The 24,561-nt window shown below is 51.1% G+C and overlaps 1 protein-coding gene across 3 annotated transcripts; it reads left to right on the top strand.

The window, feature by feature from the left end:
* Nucleotides 1-15: 15 nt before the first annotated feature.
* Nucleotides 16-24,433, top strand: Atp8b2 (ATPase phospholipid transporting 8B2). Of its 3 annotated transcripts, XM_046421645.2 has the most exons (29): nt 16-146; nt 2,940-3,007; nt 3,816-3,888; nt 5,203-5,261; nt 5,592-5,705; nt 6,310-6,408; nt 6,682-6,743; nt 6,844-6,916; nt 7,199-7,269; nt 7,722-7,801; nt 9,220-9,378; nt 9,603-9,691; nt 11,699-11,895; nt 14,738-14,946; nt 15,799-15,842; nt 16,126-16,291; nt 16,433-16,621; nt 16,776-16,891; nt 17,659-17,823; nt 17,906-18,017; nt 18,146-18,251; nt 18,362-18,506; nt 18,699-18,882; nt 19,022-19,245; nt 19,493-19,576; nt 19,870-20,115; nt 20,265-20,403; nt 22,054-22,184; nt 22,408-24,433. In XM_046421645.2, the coding sequence occupies exons 2-29, from the start codon at nt 2,948-2,950 to the stop codon at nt 22,684-22,686; spliced, it is 3,675 nt and encodes a 1,224-aa protein (XP_046277601.1). In that variant the 5' UTR covers nt 16-146; nt 2,940-2,947; the 3' UTR covers nt 22,687-24,433. The 3 variants fall into 3 exon arrangements, with proteins under 3 accessions (XP_046277601.1, XP_046277603.1, XP_046277602.1); XM_046421647.2 differs by lacking the exon at nt 3,816-3,888; XM_046421646.2 differs by lacking the exons at nt 16-146; nt 2,940-3,007 and having other exon boundaries at nt 3,591-3,888.
* Nucleotides 24,434-24,561: the final 128 nt, after the last annotated feature.

The following is a 24,561-nucleotide window of genomic DNA, read 5'->3' as shown; positions in this document are numbered from 1 at the left end:
AAAGTAGCGGGCCGAGGCCGGGGGGGAGCTGGGCCACAGCTGGGGGGGCGGGCGCCCGCGGGGAGCTGAGCCGAGCGCCCCCCGCCCCAGCCCCGGCCTGGGCAGGATGGGGCCGCCGGGGCGGGCGCCGGGCGCCGAGCGCTGAGGTGAGGCGAGCCGGGGCGAGCCGGGGCACCCCGAGCGCGGGGCGGAGGGCAGGGGGAGATGCGGCTGCGGCCGCGACCCGGGGCCGGCGGCGGCGGTGGAGGCCGGGGGGCGGGAGGGGTTTGGGGAGCCGGAGTGTGGAGCCGCGAGGGCGGGCGCCGGGAGTGCGGAGCTGCGGGGAGACCCGCAGGGCGAGCGGCGGGATGGAGAAAAGGGGTGTCGGCTGCCGAGGGTGGGGAGACCCGAGGCTGTCCGCAGGCTGGGAGGATGGGGTGCCCAGGTGGCGCGTGGAGAGCAGGGAAGGCGCAGAGTGCCGAGGAAAGGCCGACCCGAGAGGCGAGGGCCGCTGGGGAGTTGGGGTGAGAAGAGTGACCGGGCTTAGGGAAGGGAGTTCGGACTGCTAGGTTTTGTCTCTGGAAGGTGGAGGTCTGTGTGCCTGAGGAAAACCAAGGGTGCCAGAGGGGTGGTAGCTAGCTGTGAGTCCTTTGTTACTGCCCTTGGCGAGGGAAGGTGGCCCAGGGCGGTGGTGATGCAAGAGAGCTGGGGGTCTTGGATTCTAGATCTTCCTGTTTCCCTGACCCACCAGCCTCCTCCAAAAGGAGTCTTGGTTGGAAGGCAGCAGAAGCCAGACCTAGAGGAGGAGCGGTTTTCCCCCTATGGAGCATTGCCTCTTTCCTAGGGTTGGCTATTTTTATCCCAGATGTGGCTGCAGAGGGGGCTGGGGCTGGGGCAGGGCGACGGGGCAGGGCGACGTGGCTGATGGGCCTGACCAGTTCAGACAACCCAGGCTGTGTGAGACTGGGAAGGAGAAGTGAGAAGGGGTCCCTGTTGCCAGCCATCTCCCTCCCTCTCCCTTCCTATGACTGCCCCCAGAGGGGATGGGATCTGGGGCCAAGTGCGCTTTTTCTCTCCCCAGGGTATTAGAGGTAAAACAACTTTCCTGATCCAAGTCCAGACTCCTGACTCCTGGCTGCCCAGCTCCTTCATTAACTCTTCCATAGGCTGCAGACCCAGATCTTTGGACCTGCAGTGTTTCTTGCTCACTCCCTCCCCAGGGTCCTGGCTGGCTACTGAACCTATGATGCCCACCATGCGTCCTCTTCTTTAACCTCTCCCTGCATACCCCACCCTTCATGACTCATACTCTAGACTGGGTGGAGACCCTGGCTGGGGGCCCTAGAGGAGGACTTGGCATCTCTAAAATGTGGATGAAGTTTTTCTTCCTGAGCCAGGCACCCTTGCCTGCTGCAGTTGGGGAGGATCAGGGATGAAAAGGACTTCTGCTCTTGGTATTGCCTGGTCTGGGGTCAGGAAGGGAGTGTGTGCTAGTGAAGGGAGAATTGGTGGCCAGAGTCTGCAATTATAGAGGTTGGGCAGACAGGCAATTAGTATCTCTTGGGGCTGACAGGCTGGTGGGTGTGCCCATAGGCTGCAGGCAGGGGAACCAAAGAGGAGGTGGAAGGCTAACCCTTCCACCCAGACAAAAAAAGAGGAGGTTACTGACTGGCAGCTTTTTTGGACCAGGCTGGAGAATAGGGTTGAGGCTCTGTGAGCCTGTCTTGTAGGCCAGGCCTTATGCCTTTTTAGGAAAAAGAAAGGACACAGGAAGGTGGAAGGAAGCAGAGACTTGTGTGACTGATGCTCCTTGGCCTGCACTGAGCTTCAGGCTGATTGGACTAGGCACAGAGTGGGAGAGAGCAGGGGTGACTCTCTGACAGGATAGGAAGACCCCTCTGCTGGCCCAGAAGGGTGGCTGACCCAGATTGAGAGGAAGCGGTTTGGGGATTGTCTGTGCAGGAAGTGAAGGCCATGCGTCTAATGTGAACTCAATGTGGAGGAGGTGATAATGGAAACCCCAGTAATGGGGTGAGCTGGGGGAATGATGAGCATTTTGAGAAGGGTGGAGCCTGCCCACCCTATTTCCTGATGCCCTGCCAGGTGCTTCCTGGCTGTGTTCCCTCCACCCCACCCTTTTGGGGATATTCTGCTTTCTAGTACATGAACAACTCATTGCCACCAGGAATACAGTCACCACACATTGTCATCAGGAATATAGGCACACATTGTCTGTCAGCAGGGGAGCACATGAAGCATCTATGGTACCTTGAAAGCTGTGCTTTTTTTTTTTTTTGTACCTGTATTAACCCAGGGGCATTTAACCACTGAGCCACATCCCCAGGCCTCGATCCCCCTTTTTAAGAAAGGGAATCCAGCAGCTTGTAATCATTATTTTTTTTAAAGAAGATGGACACAATACCTTTATTTTACCCATTTATTCATTTTTTAAGTATGCTGAGGATTGAAGCCAGTGCCTCACATATGCTAGGTAAGCGCTCTACCACTGAGCTACAACCCCAGCCTCCAAGCCCTTTTTAATATTTTATTTAGAGACACGGTCTTGCTGAGTTGCTCAGGGCCTCCCTAAATTTCTGAGGCTGGCTTTGAACTCCTGATCATCCTGCCTCAGCCTCCTGAGCTGCTGGGATTACAGGCACGTGCCACTCGCTCGCGTGAAGCTGTGCCCTTCTTACCTGGCCTATTCTCCTAGACCCCTTTCCCACAGGCCTTGACTTCTGTAAACTCTCAGTTCTTCCCTCCTTCCATGTTATCCAAAGCAGAAGGGATGGCCTCTTTTCTCAGGTACTGGACAGGGCAGAAAGACGAGAGTGTTGGTGGGGAGGGATGGAGGGGTCAGGATCAGTGCTGGAGAAGAGAACCTTCAGGAAGGGCCTAATGAGGGGAATAAAGGGTTACCCTCAGCTTCCTGACCACACTCATGTATCACCTTCCTACAGGGTCTCCCATGGGATTGCTGGGACCTTGCTGGGTGAGATGGCACTGTGTGCAAAAAAGCGACCCCCAGGTAAGAAAGGCAAGAAGTGGGAATCCCTGGGAATTTAGACAAGAGTGAGTGTTATTATGGCTCAGGGAGTCAGGAGAAGAGGGACAGCTGGCATGGATCTGGGAAAGGGGAGATCAAGATCCCTACGCATCCCGGGAAGAGCCTAGGAAACACAATTTTTTCGTTTGATGCTTGAGCTGGGTTCTCTGCTGGGATAGTGCTGAGTACCAGCCCCCACCCCACCCCCGCCCCGAAACACCTGCTCTCTTTTCTTGGGGCACCTGCAGCTGCTACTTTCTGGCCTGGGAAGCCCCTGTCTCTTCCCCCACAGGGTCCTCTTCCTTTTCCTTCGGGTAGGGAGGGAATGAAACGGTTGCCCCCAACAACCGCGGCAGCCCGCTCACCAACATCGGCCCTGGACGGGTGCGGGGCGCGCAGAGCGGAGGCGGGGTGCGCTCGGGCTGGCTGTCGCCTACGCGGCGAGCTGGCAGGCTGCTGCCCCTGCAGTCGGGGAGCGGGAGGGGGCGGGGAGCGGGAGGGGGCGGAGCCCGGGGCGTGCGCACCGCATCCGGGGCCACTCAGCGCATGCAGTCCTTTGCTGGGGGCTTCGGGGGCGGCGCAGCTGAGCTCACGGAGTTCCCGGGCGGTGCGCCGGTGCCCGTGAGGATGGCCTGGGTTGCGGGTGGCATGCTCGCCGGTGGGCCCGGGCTCACTTGTAAGCGGCAGCGGCACTTGCGCCTCCCTGGGGGGCCGCCCCGTAGGCGCCGCTGAGGCCAAGAACTGACAGTACGCTCTCCCCACTCAAACCCGGATCATGACGGTCCCCAAGGAGATGCCCGAGAAGTGGGCCCGGGCCGGGGCACCACCCTCTTGGAGCCGAAAGAAGCCTTCTTGGGGGACAGGTAACGGGAGGCAGCATCTTGCAGCTCTCCCGAGCCCATAATTTCCTCCTCTCCAATCCCTATATTCCCTTGTCCTGTGCCTCCCCAGTCTTCCCCCATCCTCTTTCTAGACCCAGAGATCCTGGCTCTAAAGTGTCGAGTCCCTACCTCCTTCCTTTGCATGGCCTCTGGTGATTGCGTAGGGTCTCAGCACGAGGAGGCTTCTCTAGGGGAAGTTTTTGGGAATAAAGTGGCTCAGTAGGCTGGCGACACTGTGGCCTGAGATTTTGTTACTGCAGTGTGCTCTGCAAGGGTCTTGGGGGAAGGGGCCTGGAACACTGCCTTTGGCTTTCTTGCAGGTTTAAGACATTAGGTTTATAGTCTGGTCAAATCCCCCCTCCCCTTACAGCATGAGATCAAAGTGACCCCTGGAATGTGGGGAACCCTTCATAGGACATTCCCTTGTTCTGGAACCTGAACTTGGTGGTTGCAGTTGGGAACCTGCAAGGGGTAGCTAAATAGATGTCACTGAGTGAGCAGTTTAAGGGAAACATGTAGATGGTACAGAAAAGGTTACAGTTAGAAAGCAACTGTTTCCATTACATCTCATTCCTCTCTCTTGCATCTCTGCTTCAGTCTGCATGACCCATATCCCTGACTCCCCCACCTTCTTCTACTTGAAGATGAGCTTTGAAATAAGGTGATGTCATTGTTGGCCAGTCAGAAGCTGCTGCTGGTGACATGTGACAACCAGAGGCTCCTGTAGGGGGACTGCACGTGGGGCTGGGATGTTGCCGCAGAGCAGCTCCAGGGCAGCAGAGCAGCTCCAGGGCACAGTGACCCTCTGTCTTGCCACTCCCCACTTCCACCCCATTAGTCCCCAGTGTAGGGGGAGAGCAGCAGTCCCATGGTTAGATCTGCAGTAGTTTCTAGGGGGAAGGATGCTTTCTTTGTGTCTTCAGCTGCTACTCCTTGATTATGATGATAGCAGCCAAAGGGTCTGGGGACTCCATGACCATCAATGGCTAAGGCTCTTCCAGAAGGGGAGGACAGAAGAACTGAGTGCTCCCAGTAGAAGATTATTGGTGGTGAGGAAGAGAACCTATCCTGTCCTTTGAATGTAACTTGCAGAACCATGTGGTTATGCTGTTGGTGCAAGCTGGACTAGAGGGAAGAATTTAATGACACCTCAGGTGTGGAGCTAATGCCATAAAACTATTTGGTGAAAAGAAACAGGGACCTTTGGTGGAATGTCCATAAAGTAGGATGGACCTGACAAGGTGGGGGTGCAGGCCTCAGTTTGCTGTTCCTAACTGTAGCATCATTCTGTTGTAGAAGAAGAAAGGAGGGCACGGGCTAATGACCGAGAATACAATGAGAAATTCCAGTATGCGGTAAGTGATTCTAGACCACCTGTCCCCACTTCCTGAGTGGGAGTGGGGAAATATAGGGATGTCGTGGGCTTGGACTGAGCACTGAATAGGAAGGGTGCTTGAGGAGGTGGAGGCACCTTCTTCAGCTGCTCTCCATCTGCTACTGTGCTGAAGTCCTTCACCTGTCAGTAATCAGAATACATTGACCCCAGACTCGACTCCTCTCTCCCACTCCAGTGCTGATTTTGGGGGCAGAGGTTTGGGGAAGTGTAGAGATGGAGGAGACAGCCTCCGTCTGATTCTGGATTGAGTTTGGGGACCGCCTCATTATCTTCTCTCCCACTGCCATAGAGTAACTGCATCAAGACCTCCAAGTACAATATTCTCACCTTCCTGCCTGTCAACCTCTTTGAGCAATTCCAGGAAGTTGCCAACACCTACTTCCTGTTCCTTCTCATTCTGCAGGTGAGTGACCTCTAGTATATCCCTTGCAACTCACAAAGCCAAGGAAGAATAATGAGGGCGATGGCCAGTGTCTCATTGGGGGGTTCTTCTTCCTGCCGAGGAGGGTGTAAGCCACATGAAAACTTAAAGTCTAAAATAATTAGTGAAGAACGAAATACCAAGAGCCAGAAATATATTTACAGAAGTGGCACCCCTGATAACATCCAGTCCACACAAGAGATGGAACTAGACAAAGGAAAGATGGCTCCTGTGATTTGTTCAAGGGGTACATCAAAGACATGGATAGGGTTTCAAGGGCAGAGTCTTGCATCCAGTGTCTTGTAGTCAGCAGGTTGATTGGCATCTTGACAGGTCACACCCATCTCAGGTGCTGTGTGGGAACCTTTAAAGCAGAACTTGTAGGGGAAGTTCACCTGCATCAGGCGGTCTGTCCCTGTGGGGCTGCATGGGAAGTTCCCAAAGCCAGACTTATCCCTTCACTAGGCTACAATGCGCAACTCGGTCCACACACAGCCCTCGGATGACTCTTGACAGAGGAGGGAGATGTGGGGCAAGAAAGCTTTGGCTGGGGCTTCAGATGCCCGCTTCTCTTTCCTCTTCTCAGTTGATCCCACAGATCTCTTCCCTGTCCTGGTTCACCACCATCGTGCCTTTGGTTCTTGTCCTCACCATCACCGCTGTTAAAGATGCCACTGATGACTATGTGAGTTCTTTCATTTTTTATTCTGCCACCCCGAGCACACAGTCACCTTCGCCCAGCACAATTCCTTGGTGACCTAGACATCCTTTACCTGGTCCCACTTGGTCCATGATAATGTGGCTAAGGGTGAGGAGGGGAATCAGGAAGAGATGGTCTATGAATAGGTGTGTGGAAGGTGTTGCCCAGCATGCTCTGAGTTCCCCTGATGGAGCCAGAGTCTCCTGTTCTTTGGATCAGGAGAAGGTGTCTCACCTTTTTCAGTTCTCTTCTTTTCAGTTCCGCCACAAGAGTGATAACCAGGTGAATAACCGCCAGTCTCAGGTGCTGATCAATGGAATGTGAGTGCCTTTTGGGAACAAGGGCCCTGGGGACAAAGCGGGAAAGGCCCTGGAAACCTCTGTAGCTACTGACAGCCTTTTTACTGTCTTGTTGCCGCAGCCTCCAGCAAGAGCAGTGGATGAATGTTTGTGTTGGTGATATCATCAAGCTAGAAAACAACCAGTTTGTGGCGGTAAGGGAAAAGTGGCCGCTCTAGGCCTACAGGGCTCACCTTCCTCTTTAGCAGAAAGGGATGGGTCCTTCCTGATTCCGTTTGCCTTTTAAACACCCATGGAAGGAGACTGTCTTGGGTGGAGGGCTTAATATGCCTGGGACCTGCTGTTAATGTGCTTGGAACTAGGAAGGATGCTCGGCGGGGGGGGGGGGGGGGGTGAGGGGGGGAGGAGGATCCTTGCAGAGCCTGCTGCAGGTGGAGACCTGCGTATCTGGACTTCTCATTAGGGCTTCTTTCCAGGCGGATCTCCTCCTCCTCTCCAGCAGTGAGCCCCATGGGCTGTGTTACATAGAGACGGCAGAACTCGATGGGTAAGTGGCATGCTCAAGGGTCAGTCCTTTTACTTCCTTTTTAGGGGTGAAAAGATTGTTTTTGAAAGTGGGTCTCAGGCCTGGGCTTATACCTTTTGGAAAATTTAGGGGTAAGAAAGACTTTGGAGCCAGGTATGGTGGCACATGCCTGTGATCTCAGAGACTCGGGAGGCTGAGGCAGGAGGATGGAATGTTTGAGACTAGCCTGGGCAACTTAGTGACACCCTGTCTCAAAAAAAAAAAAAAAAAAAAAATTAGAAAGGGCTGGGGACGTAGGTCTGTGGTAGAGCACCCGTGGGTTCAATCCCCAGTACGGGGGTGGGGTGGAGGGGAGAACGCTTTGGGATACGTAGTATTTGCTGTGCTGAGAAGTGGGATGCCCGTGGTCAGGTGCTCCCAAGCAGGCTACTGGGTGGGTAGGGAGCCGGGACTCAAGGGAACTGTCCTTCTAGAGAGACCAATATGAAAGTGCGCCAGGCAATTCCAGTCACCTCAGAACTGGGAGACATCAGTAAGCTTGCCAAGTTTGATGGTGAGTAATCTTGGAGAAGCAGTCTTCAGGTAAAAGAGGTGGGTTGGGTTTTAGAATTTAAATTGTACCTTTTCCTTTTGGCTTCTGGTTGCTGTGATTATGCAACTCCTTGGATTTGGGGGTGGGGGTGCTGGGAATGCCAAGTGGTTGCAACTTGATGATCATTTCAAGGAAGCCTTGAGACTGATAGCTCCCCACTTGCTGTGCATCTTGAGAGAAATTCAGCTTATACTGTTTGGGTGTTAGCTCAGAATAATGATATGTGCTCCTTATAACAAGACAGACTGCCAGGCATGGTGGCACGTGTCTGTAATCCCAGCAATTTGGGAGGCTCAGGCAGAAGGATTACAAGTTTGAGGCCAGCCTCAGCAACTTAGTGAGACCCTTAGCAACTTAGTGACACTCTGTCATAAAATAAAGAATAAAAAAGACTGCAGATGTAGCTCAGTGGTAGGGTACATCTGTGTTCAATCCTAGTAACACATACACAAAGACAACTATACAGAGTGTATAAGAAAGTTTATGGTCACTCCTGCCCTTCTTAGATGACCATGTTAATTAACAGTCAGTCCTGTTAGTATAGTAATCTACATTTTTACATATGTTTGTATACATAAAAATAAAAAATGCAATTCTTTTGTACTGAAGTTTCTACCTTTTTTGCTTATTAAATATGTCATAAGCATCTTATCATCTGTATAAAGAATTTTACCTTTTTCTCTTTAGTAGCTGCATGATATTTCATAGAATTGTTGTGTCATCAGAGCCAGCCTGGGCAACTTAGAGAAGACCTTAGTATAGAGCACTTGCCTAGCTATGTTCAAGGCCCTGGATTCAGTCCCTAGCACCGAAAAAAAACCTGATGTATCATAATTTATTCATCTACTCCTGTCCATTCAGTGGTTTCCAGTCTTTTGCTGTCCTGATAATGCTTCAATAAAGGATATCATGCTCTATTTAGTAGGATAGAGTGAGTGACCAAATTGGAATTACTGAGTCCAAGCTTATATGTACTTTTTTTTTTTTTTTTAACCCAGGGAAACTTAACCACTGAACCACATCACCACCCTTTTTTTTAATATTTTATTTAGAGACAGGGTCTTGCTAAGTTGCTTAGGGACTCACTAAGTTGCTGAGGCTGGGTTTGAACTTGCGATCCTCCTATCTCAGCCTTCAGAGCTATTGGGATCACAGGCATGTGCCACTGCACCCGGCATATGTATGTACTTTTAATATTAGTATATGCTGTCTCATTCTTTTTCTGAAAAGTGACATCAGCTCACACTCTTGCCAGCAGTATGCAAATGGGTCCCTGTCCTTACTCTTTCTCCTTTAGCTACTTTTTCTCTCTGTTTTATTGTCATGTGATCGAATTGTAAACTAGAGCTTGAGCCGTGTTACTCTTATTTACCGTCCAGGTGAAGTGATCTGCGAACCTCCCAACAACAAGCTGGACAAATTCAGTGGAACCCTCTACTGGAAGGAAAGCAAGTTCCCCCTGAGCAACCAGAACATGCTGTTGCGGGGCTGTGTGCTACGAAACACCGAGTGGTGCTTCGGGCTGGTCATCTTTGCAGGTGAGCCTTCTAGCATCCAAAGGAAGAATGTGACTCAGCCCTCCCTCAGGAGTATGGGTTGAAACTGGGTGGGTTGGCAGAGTGCATAAGGTACAAAACCTCCAGCCCTGAATACAAGTCTCTTGTCCACCTAGTGTCTCCATTCCATCCTGATGTACTACCTCTGGAGATCAGAGCAGAAATTCAGAGACAGTTTTGTTATTTGGCTTCCCATTCTTTTCTAGGTCCTGACACTAAGCTGATGCAGAACAGCGGTAGAACAAAGTTCAAGAGAACAAGTATTGATCGCCTAATGAATACACTGGTGCTCTGGGTAAAATCCCACATATATTTCCCTCTCTGCCCTTTTGGTTCTCCCTGGGTGGTTTCCTTGGCTTCCATTGCTCTTCCCTGGTCAATAGTCAGGCTTTGGATGGTTTTAAAGTCACTGCAGGTTAGCTACTCAAAGGCAATGTTTATTTCAGGTTTCTTTTAGACCTGGAAGATGTTTTTTTAAAAAACCTTAGGAACGTGCATGAATCAACAACTTAAAGCTAAAACAATCGTCCCTTCTCTGGATCCCAGTTATGATGATGATGACTTAGTGCATCATGTGACCTTCTGTTTACCTTTGCCAGAGACAAGGAGGCCTTCATGAGGATGGAGAGGGAATTAAAAGAAAAAATTTCCACTTGGAAGTTGGTTAGCAGGGTCTTTCCCCCCAAACTTATAAGGATGAAGAATCCCAAAGGAAAAGTTTCTGTTTTCATTTTTGGCAATTCCTGAGTCCTTCTCTTGTTTAGCTAGAAATCTGAGCTCCTTGTTAAACATTGCTCCCTTCTTGCACCCTCCTGCCTGCTGCCTGCCCCCCACATGCCAGCTTGCAAAGCCTGGGGCCACCCTGGTTTTAAAGGGCTTGCAAAATTCCAGTTTGAGGGAGCTCCAGGGCAGATTTTGCCTGTAGAGGCTCACATGGCCCCCTGGTGGTCGTTGGGCACCAGGATAGTTCCTGTTTTATTTCAAACTCAATGGTGAAGATGGCTTTGGAAATAACTGTCAGAGAGAAAAAAGAAAAAAGTAAATAGATATCAGAAACCAGACATGGATTTTGGTTATTTTTCTTCTCTCTCTCTCTCTCTCTCTTTTATATACGTTCATTTTATTTATTTTTATGTGGTGCTGAGGATGGAACCCAAGGTCTTGCATGTGCGAGGTGAGCGCTCTACTGCTGAGCCACAGCCCAGCCCTTGGTTATTCTCTTATAATCACCAGACTTTCTTATGATCCTTCATCAAGGACTCCAAGCTGTTTTGATTAATCAAGAAATCTGGAGTTATCAAGATACAGTTTGTTTCCCTGGTTTGTTTTATTTATTAATGGGCACTGGGGATCAAACCAAGGGGTACTTTACCACTGAGCTACATCCCAAGCCCTTTTTATTTTTTATTTTAAGAGTCTCGCTAAGTTTTTTGGAGCCTTGATAAATTGCAGAAGCTGGCCTCGAATTTTTGATCCTTCTGCCTCAGCCTCCCAAGTTGCTGGTATTACAGGCATGTGCCACTATGCCCAGCTTCTGTTTCCCTGGTTTAAAAAAAAAAAATGGGCTGGAGTTGTGGCTCAGCAGTAGAGCGCTCGCCTAGCACACATGAGGTGCTGGGGTTCGGTCCTCAGCACCACATAAAAATGAATAAATAAAATAAAGGTATTGTGTCCACATGCAACTAAAAAAATATTTTAAAAAAAATAACAGTCTGTATAAAATAGACATTATAAGGGCTAGAGGGCTGGCTCAGTGATAGAGCACTTGCCTAGCATATGCGAGGTTCTGGGTTCAATCCTCAGCACTGCAAAAAAAAAAATAAGTAAACATATATACAGGCATATATATACTATATTTTATATATATATACACCTACGTGTGTGTGTGTGTGTGTATATATATATATATATATATATATATATATATATATGTATATATATATATAATAGTAACTTGGCATTTTTGTTGGTTTGTGAAGGCTTAGCCCAGGTAAATGGGTAATTTGCACTAAGTGTTTTTGGTGTGTGAAATGTAGTTCACCCCACTCACCAACCTTAAAGACTCCTGATTGGGAGCAATTTCTCTATTTCAGCTTCCCCACTGTACACATGAGGAAATGTTCAGAGAGGGCCATGTGGTGGTCAGTGGCAGACCAGAGCCAGTTCTGAGCTCATTCCAATAGATCATTCTAATAATTCAAATATGCCTATGATTTTTAGGGCTCAGGCCTGAATAGGAACTTCCTTCATGAGGACATTTGTTTTCTAAGTCTCTGATTAGTTTCTGTTTCTCATTCCTCAGATTTTTGGATTCCTGGTCTGCATGGGGGTGATCCTGGCCATTGGCAATGCCATCTGGGAACATGAAGTTGGGACACGCTTCCAGGTCTACCTGCCCTGGGATGAAGCGGTGGACAGTGCCTTTTTCTCTGGCTTCCTCTCCTTCTGGTCCTACATCATCATCCTTAACACCGTTGTGCCCATTTCACTATATGTCAGGTATGTTGTTCTCTGCTCTAGGTTCTGTCCAGGGAGCCCAGTGGTCCTTTGATAAACTTTTCTGTAAATATCCAATCATTGAGAAGGAACATGAAATCCTTTTCTTCTGTACTGTGAGCATTTTGTGTTGTCTTTTTATCTTTGTGTACAAAGTAGACTTTTTACCAGTTTCCTGGCACTGGGAGTGTATTAGAGCAAAACCCTTGAGCATATATTTAGCATATGTGTAATGCATGCACTATGTGCAAAGAAGCGAGGTAGGCACTGTAGCACATAGAAATTGGAGTGGATCTCCTTTACTCTAGGAGCTTAGGTCCAAAAGAACAAGAAAAATCTAAACACATTATAAAAAAAAAATTGGGACTAAGTCCTGTAGAAGTCATTCTATCCTCAGCATTACATAACACTGAGATGTGTCAGATGGCCTGTGCCTTCAAAAGCAGTAGCCTGGCGGTGGGGAGTCGGAACCTGGTCAGACACTGATACACCATGCAGGAGGCATCAGGTGCCCAAGGTGGGGACGAGCCCTGCTCCTCAGGCAGGAAATTAGGGAAAACATCTCAGAAGAGATGAGTGAAGGTGGAATTGGAAAAGAGAGGAGGAGAAAGGGCTAGGAACAATGGCAAGGAAGTGGGCACTGGGAATGGCCTTGGGACAGCAGAGAGTAGGGACGGTGAGTGAGGAGCTGTGGGAGAGAGACCCGGAAACAACGGCTCACTCCTGACTGTGAAGGGTCTTCAATCTTGGCCTGTGGCCTTGGACTTCATAAACCATTATAAGGTCTTTGGAAAAATGAATAAACAACAAAAAAAGAAGTCATTTGAAAAATAAATTCTAAAAAAACCTAAAGCAGCTTTGGGCAGTGGAGTGCAGCATGTGTCGGGTCAGGGGCCCAGGCAGGGTGCTTGGATGCTTGAGGTAAAGAGAGTGTCACAGGGACAGGCCAGTAAGAGTGGAAGGAGGAGGGGGCTGGGAGAGGTGAAAGGAAGAATCCAGGAGAAAGAAACTTTCCTACCGTGTACCTTGTATTTGAGATAAGGGGGCCTGTGACATTTTATAGGAAATTCTTTGTGGAGGTATTCAGAATCTTCCTGTCTCCTGTGTTTAATTGACAGTTTCCTCAAGTAGTCCTCAATTCTCCTACTGGCCCAAAGTCCTAGGATTGATTATGATGAATAGAAGATGAAGCATTTCTTTGCCAAGAAAGTACAGTTTGGGCTTTTTTCGAGCACAGAGAGGAGAGTCAGAAGGTTCTTGGTTTAGTCCTGCCTGCTCGACTAGATTTGACATATGACCACAGTCACTTGAGGCTTTCTGGGACTTCTGGTTTCTCCTGTAAAATGGGACCCCTGTTTCATCTTCCTCACAGGGATGTTTTGACGTAAGACACTAGTTTGGAAAACACAGGTTATAGCTGGACACGGTGGTGCACGCCTATAATCTCAGTGACTGTGGAGTCTGAGGCAGAGGAATTGCAAATCCGAGGCCAGCCTGGGGACTTAGCAAGATCCCGGGTTAAAACAAAAAATAAAAAGGGGGGTTGCGGTTGTAGTTCAGTGGTAAGAGTGCTTGCCTTTTGTGTGTGAGGCACTGGGTTTGATCCTCAGCATCACATAAAACAAACAAATAAATAAAATAAAGGTATGTGTCCATCTACAATTAAAAAAAAAATTAAAAAAATAAAAAGGGCTGAGGAATGTAGTTCATGGGTGTCCCTAGGTTTGATCCCTAGTACCCTCCACCCAGAAAAAAAAAATCACTATACAAATATTGGATGGTGTATATCTGTTATCATTGCAACTCTGGTTCTACATTATTATTTATTTAAATGTTTTTTCCCTTAAAACCTAATTTTGTTTTCTTTTCTTTGGGCTTTCTTGTCCCTGTTTTGTATCTAAGTCTATTTGAAGCCCTTGGGAGCTGCCTGAGGAAGTTTTCTAAGTCCCATCAAGTTATAGTATGTCTTGGGGTGGGGTGGAGGAAGGGTTATAAGCTGCATGGGGAAAAGATTATGATGATATTTCCAGCTACCTCAGTTTTTACCTGGTAATAGGGTCCTGATAGGAGCTTCTGTCAGGTCAGAAGCAAAGTTCCCGATAAGCCCATTGCTGCACCTCTGGACCTAAACACAGGGCCCTTTCTGGAAATACTGTGAGCCCCTATCCAAAGAAGACGAGGAGCTGCCTAAGCAAAGGAGAGGATGGGGACTGTCAGAAGTCCCATCCCCTGTAACTCGGCACTGTCCCCTACGTTATTGCAACCCCTCTCCCTTCTGGAGTCAGCCCCTCAGCTTTGCCACAGAGTTGGGGTGTGGGGCCCAGGTGGAGGGAGAACGCTCCGTGTGCTGGGGCAGCAAGGAGCGAGTGGGCCGTGCTGCGTCTCGGTTTTCGTTCCCAGCCTGGCCCCTTGGAGGTGGCGCGCTCGCCTTGGCGCGCACAGCACCCTCATTATCTCTCTCTTTTCTCTCTCCCTTCCCTCTCGCACTTTCTCTTGTTTTTTTCTGCGTGGTTTCTGTATTATTAGCCCCGAGGTAAGAACTGGTTGAGTGCCTTGTCTGCAGTCCTTTCCTCCCTCCACCGTGCGCTCTGTCCTGCCTGCCCAGGCCTGTTGCACCTTCTTGTCTAGAGAGTGTCAGGAGGGGCGGGTTGGGGAGTACTTTGCTGGCTGTACCTGGCTGGCTCACCTGCAGGCTCTCCCTGCCCCTTCCCACCCAGGTTCCTGTGCCCAGGTGTCTTCTCCGTTCTCGTTTCTCCCCAGATGGAGGGCCTGCAGCGAAGGCCCATGTGGGTGGGGCACCTCTTCCCCTTCTCGCACCAAGCCTCACCTCCTGTCCTCTGTGTAGTGTGGAGGTCATCCGTCTGGGTCACAGCTACTTCATCAACTGGGACAAGAAGATGTTCTGCATGAAGAAGCGGACACCCGCTGAGGCCCGCACCACCACCCTCAATGAGGAGCTAGGCCAGGTGGAGTACATTTTCTCCGACAAGACTGGCACCCTCACCCAGAACATCATGGTTTTCAACAAGTGCTCCATCAACGGCCGCAGCTACGGTATGGCGGTGCCGCGAGGGTTGGGCTGCACATCTCGCTTGGAAAGAGAATGGAACCAGGGCTCTTATAGTTGTCTGACATTGGACTTTGCTTCTTTGCTATTTGGGTCCGAGAGTCCTTGAGAGGGTCTGTTCTGTATCCCGTGCCAGGAAGCAGATCCTGAGTCTTTTCCTCGTCCTCACTTGGTACCCTTGCCTGGTCTCAGCTCCAGGCACTAGGGGAGCTCCTTGGATGTTTAGAGTGAGGCCCAGACACTGCCCTCTGGTCATCCTGGCCAGGTTGGACCTTGGCTGACCCAGTGGAATTCTAGACTCACCCATGTTGCTTGTCATAAGGGCCCTGTGAGTCTCTGGAGTGTGCCCATGGTCTTCCCAGTGTGGCCCTGTCCAGTGGCCTTGTGGCTGAACTGCTGGGGTGGCTGGGGCAGGGGGTGTGGGGGCTGGCCTTTGTACGGGGTCAGCCCCTGCTGTGACTGCTTCTGTACTAACCTAGACCTGTGCCTAGTGGGTGAGGCTTCGTCTGCTGTGCAGGCCTACAGGGTGCCCAGGAGCCCTGGCTGGTGCAGGTGAAGAATTGGAACTGCCCTGAGGGGACAGCTGCTGGGAGGTAGTGGGGACAGGAATGGTGAGCGGTGGATCCCACGACACTCTTATGGCCACAGTTCTGGATTCTGGCACCCAGGACGCCTATTGCCTACTGTCCCTTGTGTCAGTGGTGTGTGAGTGATATCTGCTCAATGACCAGGCTGAGGGTTCCCAGTGCTTGCAGGGATCTGTATTAGAGGCTTATCCCCAGTGCTGTAGAGATCTCCAGCTCTGATTTTGCTTCTCCTTCTGTCGTGGCTGTGTGTAGGTGACGTGTTTGATGTCTTGGGACATAAAGCGGAGTTGGGAGAGGTAAGAGCCAGTCTCCATAATTGTTGTGTGTACCATTAACATAGGGCGCCTGATGGGAACCGTTGGCATAATTAGGAGAGCTGTGTTGTCTGGGCAGGAAATGGAAGCAGCTTGGAGAAATGGATATGAGAAAAAAGAACTTGTAGCAAAATGGGAATTTTGAGGTCCACAGTGGTTTCCATCTTGGGCTCTTCTACTGAGAGGTGGGTGGGCAGGGACAGCCTCTTTCCTGGGCTGTAGCTGACAACCCAGCTTTTCCTAAGGGCCTTCTTACCTGTTGCAGAGGCCCGAACCCGTCAACTTTTCCTTTAACCCTTTGGCTGACAAGAAGTTCTTATTTTGGGACCCCAGCCTCTTGGAGGCTGTCAAGATGGGGGACCCCCATACACATGAGTTCTTCCGCCTCCTCTCCCTGTGTCACACTGTCATGTCAGAAGAAAAGAATGAAGGTGAGCCGAGGAGCTGGTTCCTCCCTACCCTCACCCAGTTGGTGCTCTTGGGCCCTGCTCTGCGTTGCAGTGCTGCTGGGCTGAGGCTTCCTGAGGGTGGCCACTCATGCCATGCCATGCGTGTTCTTCCTGCCCATCTAGGAGAACTATACTACAAAGCCCAGTCTCCTGATGAGGGCGCCCTGGTTACTGCAGCCAGGAACTTTGGTTTTGTGTTCCGCTCTCGCACACCAAAAACCATCACTGTCCATGAGATGGGCACAGCCATCACCTACCAGCTGTTGGCTATCCTGGACTTCAACAATATCCGCAAGCGGATGTCAGTCATAGGTGAGGCCAGGACTGGGATGTGGGGGGGTTGGGGCAGCACATAGGCCTGGAATGGGCCGGGTATGCTGAGGGCTCGGAATGATGGGTTTAGACTGCGGGTATTTGCCTGTCTGAATTTTTCTGGCACTTTTCTTGCCCCCTGCCGTATGCCCAGTGCGGAATCCAGAGGGGAAGATCCGACTCTACTGCAAAGGGGCCGACACCATCCTGCTTGACAGACTGCACCACTCTACCCAGGAGCTGCTCAACACCACGACCGACCATCTGAATGTAGGTGTGAGGGAGGGGGACTGGCCTGCTGCTGTGCTGCGCTCAGCGTTGGGGTGGAAGCATGGCTTTCTCTTTTGTGTGTCTCTTCTTGTGTTTATTGAACACATTTAAGGTGTACAATGTGATGTTTTGATATACTAGGTGAAATGATCACTGCAATCAAGCATATTAACTTTTCCACCATCTCTTTATTTATTTGTTTGTTCATTCATTTATTTGTGTGGTAAGAATACCCAAAATCTCTCCCAGCAAATTTTTTTTGGGAGGACTGTTCTGGAGATTGAACCCAGGGAACTGTAGACTGAGCTACATTCACAACCCTTTTTGTTTTGTTTTGTTTTGTTTTGGGTACAGGGATTGAACTCCGCGCACACAATCGCTGAGCCACGTCCCCAGCCTTATTTTGTATCTTATCTAGAGACGGGGTCTCACTGAATTGTTTAGTGCCTTGCTTTTGCTGAGGCTGGCTTTGAACTTATGATCCTCCTACCTCAGCCTCCCAAGCTGCTGGGATTACAGGCATGCACCACCTCGCCCAGCCACAACCCTTTTTATTTTGAGAGAGAGGCTCACTCAGTTGCCCAGTTTGGACTTGCAGTCTTGGACTTGGCCTGGGACTTGCAGTCTTCTTGCCTTAGCCTCCTGAGTCTCTGGAATTAAAGGCATGCACCACTGCATCCAGCTGTAGATTTTAACTGTGGTCCTCATGTTGTACATTATTAACTCTCTAAACCTACTCAGAGGTGCATTCCTGACTCTGCCCCCAGGAGTATGCAGGGGAAGGGCTGAGGACCCTGGTACTGGCCTACAAGGATCTGGATGAAGAGTACTATGAGGAGTGGGCCGAAAGACGGTTGCAAGCCAGCCTGGCCCAGGACAGCCGGGAGGACAGGCTGGCCAGCATCTATGAGGAGGTTGAGAGTGACATGATGGTGAGGGCACAAGGATGGCCTGAGGGTGGGCAAGGAGGACTTGTGCCTGTGACCCTCATGCCAGGAGTCCTTGTATTTTCAGCTGTTGGGTGCAACGGCTATTGAGGACAAGCTGCAGCAGGGGGTTCCAGAGACCATTGCCCTCCTGACGCTGGCCAACATCAAGATCTGGGTGCTTACTGGAGACAAACAAGGTGAGAGCCCAACAGGGCAGAGGAAGTTACACCTGGGCAGTATTCCCGTTGGAGCCTTGGTGGAGCCGCGGGCACCAGGCTGACCTGTCGGGAGCCTGCCTGTAGCCCCTGCACTCTTTCTTGGCTAGAGACTGCTGTGAACATTGGCTATTCCTGCAAGATGCTGACGGACGACATGACAGAGGTGTTCATAGTCACAGGCCACACTGTCCTGGAGGTGAGAGAGGAGCTCAGGTAAGCCAGAGGCCCAGGGACAGGCTGGGGTTTCTGAATCCTATTGAGACTTCTGTCCTGATTCACTGCTGTTGTCCTGGGTCACCACCATTCCATCTCTACCTTCACAGGAAAGCCCGGGAGAAGATGATGGACTCTTCCCGCACCGTAGGCAACGGCTTCACCTGCCAGGAGAAACTTTCTTCTTCCAAGCTCACATCTGTCTTGGAGGCCGTTGCTGGGGAGTATGCTCTGGTCATCAATGGTCACAGCCTAGTAAGTGTTATCATCCTTAGCTTGAGTGGTATTCTTCCAGAAATCCCTTTTCTCAATACGGCTTGTAGATTTTTTTCTTCTCATTTCCCTTGACTTCAGAGGGGGTTGTGATCTTCAAGGGGCAGGGAAGAGCTGAAGCCACTAGGTGTTCCCTGGGAAGACTGTGCCTCTTTCAGGTGTTCTGTGTTCCAGGCCCATGCGTTGGAGGCAGACATGGAGCTGGAGTTCCTGGAAACAGCGTGTGCCTGCAAAACTGTCATCTGCTGCCGGGTGACCCCCTTGCAGAAGGCACAAGTGGTGGAACTGGTTAAGAAGTACAAGAAGGCGGTGACACTTGCCATTGGAGATGGGGCCAATGATGTCAGCATGATCAAAAGTGAGTGTAGTCTGTGTGCATGGGTGGGCTGGGCAGGAGGGGGGAGGTGCCCTGAGGTCGGCTGGGGAGAGGGACTGTAACTTGGTGGGGTCTGAAGGGGGCGGCCACCCTCACCTGTCCTCCTCTCTCACCTCCACAGCGGCTCACATCGGTGTGGGCATCAGCGGGCAGGAAGGGATCCAGGCTGTCCTGGCCTCCGATTACTCCTTCTCGCAGTTCAAGTTCCTGCAGCGCCTCCTGCTGGTGCATGGGCGCTGGTCCTACCTGCGCATGTGCAAGTTCCTCTGCTATTTCTTCTACAAGAACTTCGCTTTTACCATGGTTCACTTCTGGTTTGGCTTCTTCTGTGGCTTCTCGGCCCAGGTAGCGAATGTACCCAAGCTGTGATGCATATCTGTAAATTTTTTAAGGGCAGAGGAGGTTGTATTTGACCTGTTTGCTGCCTAATCCCATTGTCTAGTGCATGCATTTAAAAAAAAAAATTGTTGAAAGAGTAGGGATCCCCAAGAAGCCCTAAGCTCTACATCAGCTGTCACATCAGTCACTTCCTGTGCCTGATGTGCAGTGAAGAGAGGTTGCGACTCCCTTTTCCCTGTCCGCTCTCTTGCAGACTGTGTACGATCAATATTTCATCACCTTGTACAACATCGTGTACACCTCCCTCCCCGTCCTGGCTATGGGCGTCTTTGACCAGGTATGGGGGAGGTGGACGGCCAGGTAGGCGGGGGGAAGAGCACTGCTGTTACAGTGTGGACATGGGACACGTGTGCCTGCCGACTTGTGGACACGGGGAAGGCCCTTTCAGCAGGGGAGGGTGTGGGGCAGGCTCCCCTCAGGTACAGCTTCTCCACAGCTCTCCTGAGTTGCTGAACAAAAACTGGGAGCAGCTGGCTTGAGGTTGTTGTTGCTAAAGTCTGTGGAAAGGAGGTTTGAGAGACAGGGTCTGCCTTAGTGATCCTCATCGGTCATGTGGCCCTCCCCATTCAGGATGTGCCAGAGCAGCGGAGCATGGAGTACCCTAAGCTCTACGAGCCAGGCCAGCTGAATCTCCTCTTCAACAAGCGGGAGTTCTTCATCTGCATCGCCCAGGGCATCTACACCTCTGTGCTGATGTTCTTCATTCCCTATGGGGTGTTTGCTGAGGCGACCCGAGATGATGGGACCCAGCTGGCCGATTACCAGTCCTTTGCGGTCACTGTGGCCACGTCACTGGTCATCGTGGTCAGTGTGCAGGTATGAAGCCTCCAAAGAACTGCCCTTTCCTATGGGAGGAGTGAGCCTTCTGTCCTTAGAGCTGTTCTCAGTGTCCCACTTTAGTTTCTGGGGGGGGGGGAGTTTTTAGGGGCTCTCCTGCCTGTGACAGCTCTGACCTCTTTCTGCAGATTGGACTGGATACAGGATATTGGACAGCCATCAACCACTTCTTCATCTGGGGCAGCCTCGCTGTTTACTTTGCCATCCTCTTTGCCATGCATAGCAATGGGCTCTTTGACATGTTTCCAAACCAGTTCCGATTTGTGGGTGAGTCCCTGTGGCTTCCTCTTGAGTCTTCTTTAGGAATTACAGCTGTTCTAGGACTCGCAGGGTAGTCGGCCAGTGTGCACATCACAAGCGTTTATCAGCACTCCTTATGTGCCAGGTAGCTGACCCGTCAGCAGGACATCAGGGGTAGCTGGTCTAGACCCGGTCCCAAAGAGTTTCTGTAACCATGAAAGTGATGAAGCCCTTCTAGGCTGTGGGAGGTCAGGGCTCTGAGGCGGTCAGGGGTGGCAGGCTTTGTGGTTAGCAGAGACCCTGCCAGTGGGGTGGCCATGGTTAGTCCCCCAGAAGAGGCTGCTATGAGCAGAGCCAGGAAGTACAAAGAAGCAAGTGTTTCTGGGGAATAAAAAGTGCTCTAGCTGGATGGGCCCTGGAGAATAGAGGGGGCTAGAGGCTGGAGGGCGGGCCTTCAGCTCTAAGAATGACAGCTGCCAGCCTTTCATGTGCTTTGCCACAAGTCTTCATTTATTTAGAGGAAGGGGGACAAATGACATCAAAAGATTGAGTGTTAGAGCTGGGTACAGTGGTGCACGCCTGTAATCCTAGCCTCTTGGAGGCCGAGACAGGAGGATCACAAGTTCAAAGACAGCCTCTGCAATGGCAAGATGCTAAGCAACTCAGTGAGACCCTGTCTCTAAATAAATACAAAATAGGGCTAGGGATGTGCCCCAGGGGTCGAGTGCCCCTGAGTCCAATCCCTGGTACCCCGCCCCCCCCCCAAAAAAAAAAAAAAAGATTGAGTATTAGGAATGTGAAGCAAGAGTTAAGCGTAGAGGCAAATGCCTGCAATCCCAGCTTCTCGGAGGATGAGGCAGGAGAAGTGCATGTTCAAGGCCAACCTGGGCCACCGAGTGAAACCCTGTTACAAAATCAAAAAATGCTGGGCACGGTGGCACACACCTATAATCCCAGCAACTCCGGAGGCTGAGGCAGGAGGATGGCAAGTTTGTGGTCAGGTATGTCCCTAGCCCCAGAACTTTGAATTTTAATTGAAATTTGATGGGAAGCCATTGGAGGGCTTGAGGCAGGAAGTGTCATAAAATGATAATGTTTTTAAAGGACCACTTCTATTGTTGTGTGACTAAAATAAAGTATAGGGAGTAAAGGTGGAAATGGGGAGACCAGTTGGAGGCTATTGCAGGATTTGAGGATGACACGTGATGGCTTGGGACACAGTGAAGGGCAGAGGGACTCCCTAGACATTTTGAAAATGGAGCCAACAGATTGAATGTGGGTTGTGAGCAAGACAGAAAAGTGGTGATGGGTGGGGGATTTAATCAGAGCCGCTCGGTGAGTGGTAGTTGTTTCCTGAGCTGGGAAAGGCGTGAGCAGATTTGGGGTGGAAGAGAAGGTGGTTCACTGTGGTCGAGGTGAAACTTGAGATGCCTGTTGCATATTCAACCATAGTTAAGGAAATAGCTCTGGGGCTTTTGGGGGAGAATTTGGAACCAGTCAAACGTCAGATGTGGAGATAAGCATTTGAGGAGTGGGCAGAGAGAAGAGGGAAGCCAAGATGATTTAGGTTTTGAGATTGGGGAAGTGGAACTGCCAGAAATAGAAATGGAGAAGTCAGGGGCTACCCTTGTGTCCACTTTGTGAGTCCCAAGGCCCCCGTCTCCTGTGTACCTCCAGGGAATGCCCAGAACACCCTGGCCCAGCCCACAGTGTGGCTCACCATCGTGCTCACCACGGTCGTCTGCATCATGCCTGTGGTGGCCTTTCGGTTCCTCAGGCTCAGCCTGAAGCCAGACCTGTCTGACACGGTGAGCAGCTGGCCGTCCTGGGCTGTCCGCTCCGGGGGCGGAGACCCTTGTCCGGAAGGGCTGTCTCAGGCACCGGTGTGGCTGTCTCGGGACTGTGGCTTGGGGGTTGGTGGTGGTCCTAAGCTGCACAGGCGTGGAGGGTCCTGTGCTGGCCTGTCCCAGGGCCCCGGCTCCCTTCTCCGTGGTGGCGTGTCACACCGCTGGCTCTTCCCGTGTCCCCCAGGTCCGCTACACGCAGCTGGTGAGGAAAAAGCAGAAAGCGCAGCACCGCTGCATGCGGCGGGCCGGCCGCACGGGGTCGCGGCGCTCGGGCTACGCCTTCTCGCACCAGGAGGGCTTCGGGGAGCTCATCATGTCTGGCAAGAACATGCGGCTCAGCTCCCTGGCGCTGTCCAGCTTCACCGCCCGCTCCAGCTCCAGCTGGATCGAGAGCCTGCGCAGGAAGAAGAGCGACAGCGCCGGCAGCCCCGGCGGCGGGGCCGAGAAGCCCCTCAAGGGGTGAAGACCTGCGGTCACAGGACACTCCGTGCTGGTGACCAGAGCAGCTGGCCAGTGGGGCGCCAAGGGAACAGTATCTCGAACTGTTGGTCCTCGCTCTCTGCCTCCCGTCTCCTCTGGTAGACCCTGGGGAGAGGGAGGGAGGGGGCCCAGGGGCAGACAGAGGCTCAGGCACCAGGAAGCAGCCCCGTGGGGACCAGACATGGTACCAAAAATAAGAAAAACTGTGAGAGATTGTTTGTCCCTGCCCTGCCTGGGAGCTCCCAGGGACACTGTAATCTCCATATTTTTTTACTCCCATTCCCCAGAGGGGCTCTAGCACCCCTTTCCTGAATTATACCAGAATGTATCCTGCCGGGAAGCCGGAGACCTGCTGGGGCCTCTGGGCCCCTCACATCGTGGGTGTCTCCTTGATTGTGTTTGTGTCCAGTTTGGTTTTGTCTTTTTTTATTTGGCTGATGGCGGAGGCCTTTATGTGACTTTTATGTTGTGATTGGTGTCTTAACTCTCCTGGGAAGAGGAGCCGGGGACTCACTGGGACACCCCTCCTGGTGGAGTGGCTTGGGAGGAGCTGTGTCTCACTGGTCACACTCCAGTAGCTGGTGCCCTGGTGGGACAGAGAGGCTAACCAGGGAGGGAGGAAGCCCAGCCAGAGGGTGTCCGGAGAGTGAAAAGGAGGGCTTGGCCTGTCTCCTTCCTCACCTTGAGAGTAATGCGCTGTCCCTTCCCCCAGTGCACACATGTCCGTTCCTGGCATCCATGAAGTCCTGCTGGTTTGGGGCTGGAGCCTGGAAAAGTGGCCCCTTCATCCTCAGAGAGCTAAAGCCCAGTTTGAAATCTAGTCTTAAGGAGAAAAAGGAATGCTCTCATTTTAAATTTAGTCCCAAGTTCATTAGCAGACTTTCTTCTGACTTCCCCGCTCCTCTTCAGCTGGAGCTTTCTTGCACCTGCACCTCAGAACCCTGAGGTGATGCTGAACCCCTGAGGTGGGCCTCTCTGTTCCCTCTCCCAGGAAACCAGCCGTCCCACCAGCAGGCCTCGCCCCTGGGAGGAGGCAGAAGGGAAGGGCAAGGCCAGGCTGGGGCCGGACTCTGTCTGCTCGGCATCCTGCCCGTCTGAACAGGCCTCCGCTGGAGGCTGGTCACAGCCCGTCTTATCTCCATCGTCCACAAGCTGTACCCCACGTCAGGCATTTCCCAAGTTGGTTGCTACCAATCAGTCTCCAGAAGAAGCCTTTCCTCTTCTTTGGGGACTGTGTTGGGGTAGAAAGTACTAGTTTGGGAATGGTGTGGAGCTGGGAGTGGGGGATCATAAGCATTCCCTGTGGGAGCCCCAAAGGAGCCGGGCAGAGGCTGCAGTCAGGTGGGGTGAACCCTCAAGGAACAGGGGAGGGGAAGTCTTGACAGGGAAATCCCTTTTGGCCACAGTTTACAAACCCAATATCATGTCTGTTTGTGTGTCTCTCAAGGTGAGAGTCTGATTTTTATACCAAAGAGGAAATGATTTTTTTTTCATATTTGATTGGTCTATATTATATAAATATATAAATATATATATATATATACAGTTATATATATTATTTTTTTGGTTCTCTCTCGTTTTTAGGGAGGGAAGAAAGTACCAAGTTGCATTGAGCTGTAATTAAGGAACATTCTGTATAATTTATGACACATTTCTATACTTGCAGAAATTATATCATTTTATGAATATAAAAGAAAAAAAACTTTTTATAAAATTCCAGTTTCTGAGAAGTGTGTAATTTGTCTCTTTTTATGATGTTTAAACAAGACTGATGGTCAAAGTAAAGACAGAAACTGTCTCTAAGTGGAAGTGAGTGAGTAGAGGAGGGTGAGGCGGGGAGGAGGGAATCTGCTGCGCT

The sequence above is a fragment of the Marmota monax genome, unplaced genomic scaffold, assembly GCF_021218885.2.
Source record: "Marmota monax isolate L192 unplaced genomic scaffold, Marmota_monax_Labrador192_F-V1.1 WCK01_AAM20220418_F8-fsc00108, whole genome shotgun sequence".
NCBI classification, from domain to species: Eukaryota; Metazoa; Chordata; class Mammalia; order Rodentia; family Sciuridae; genus Marmota; species Marmota monax.
Note: the sequence above shows the minus strand (reverse complement) of the source record. Positions and strands in the feature narration are given on the sequence as shown.

Excerpts from the sequence above, each read along its gene's own strand:
- Atp8b2 (XM_046421645.2), top strand. The coding sequence starts at position 2,948 with ATGGGATTGCTGGGACCTTGCTGGGTGAGATGGCACTGTGTGCAAAAA. Across the intron at positions 18,507-18,698 it reads TCATCAATGGTCACAGCCTA|GCCCATGCGTTGGAGGCAGA; the intron begins GTAAGTGTTATC and ends TCTGTGTTCCAG. Across the intron at positions 19,577-19,869 it reads CTATGGGCGTCTTTGACCAG|GATGTGCCAGAGCAGCGGAG; the intron begins GTATGGGGGAGG and ends CTCCCCATTCAG.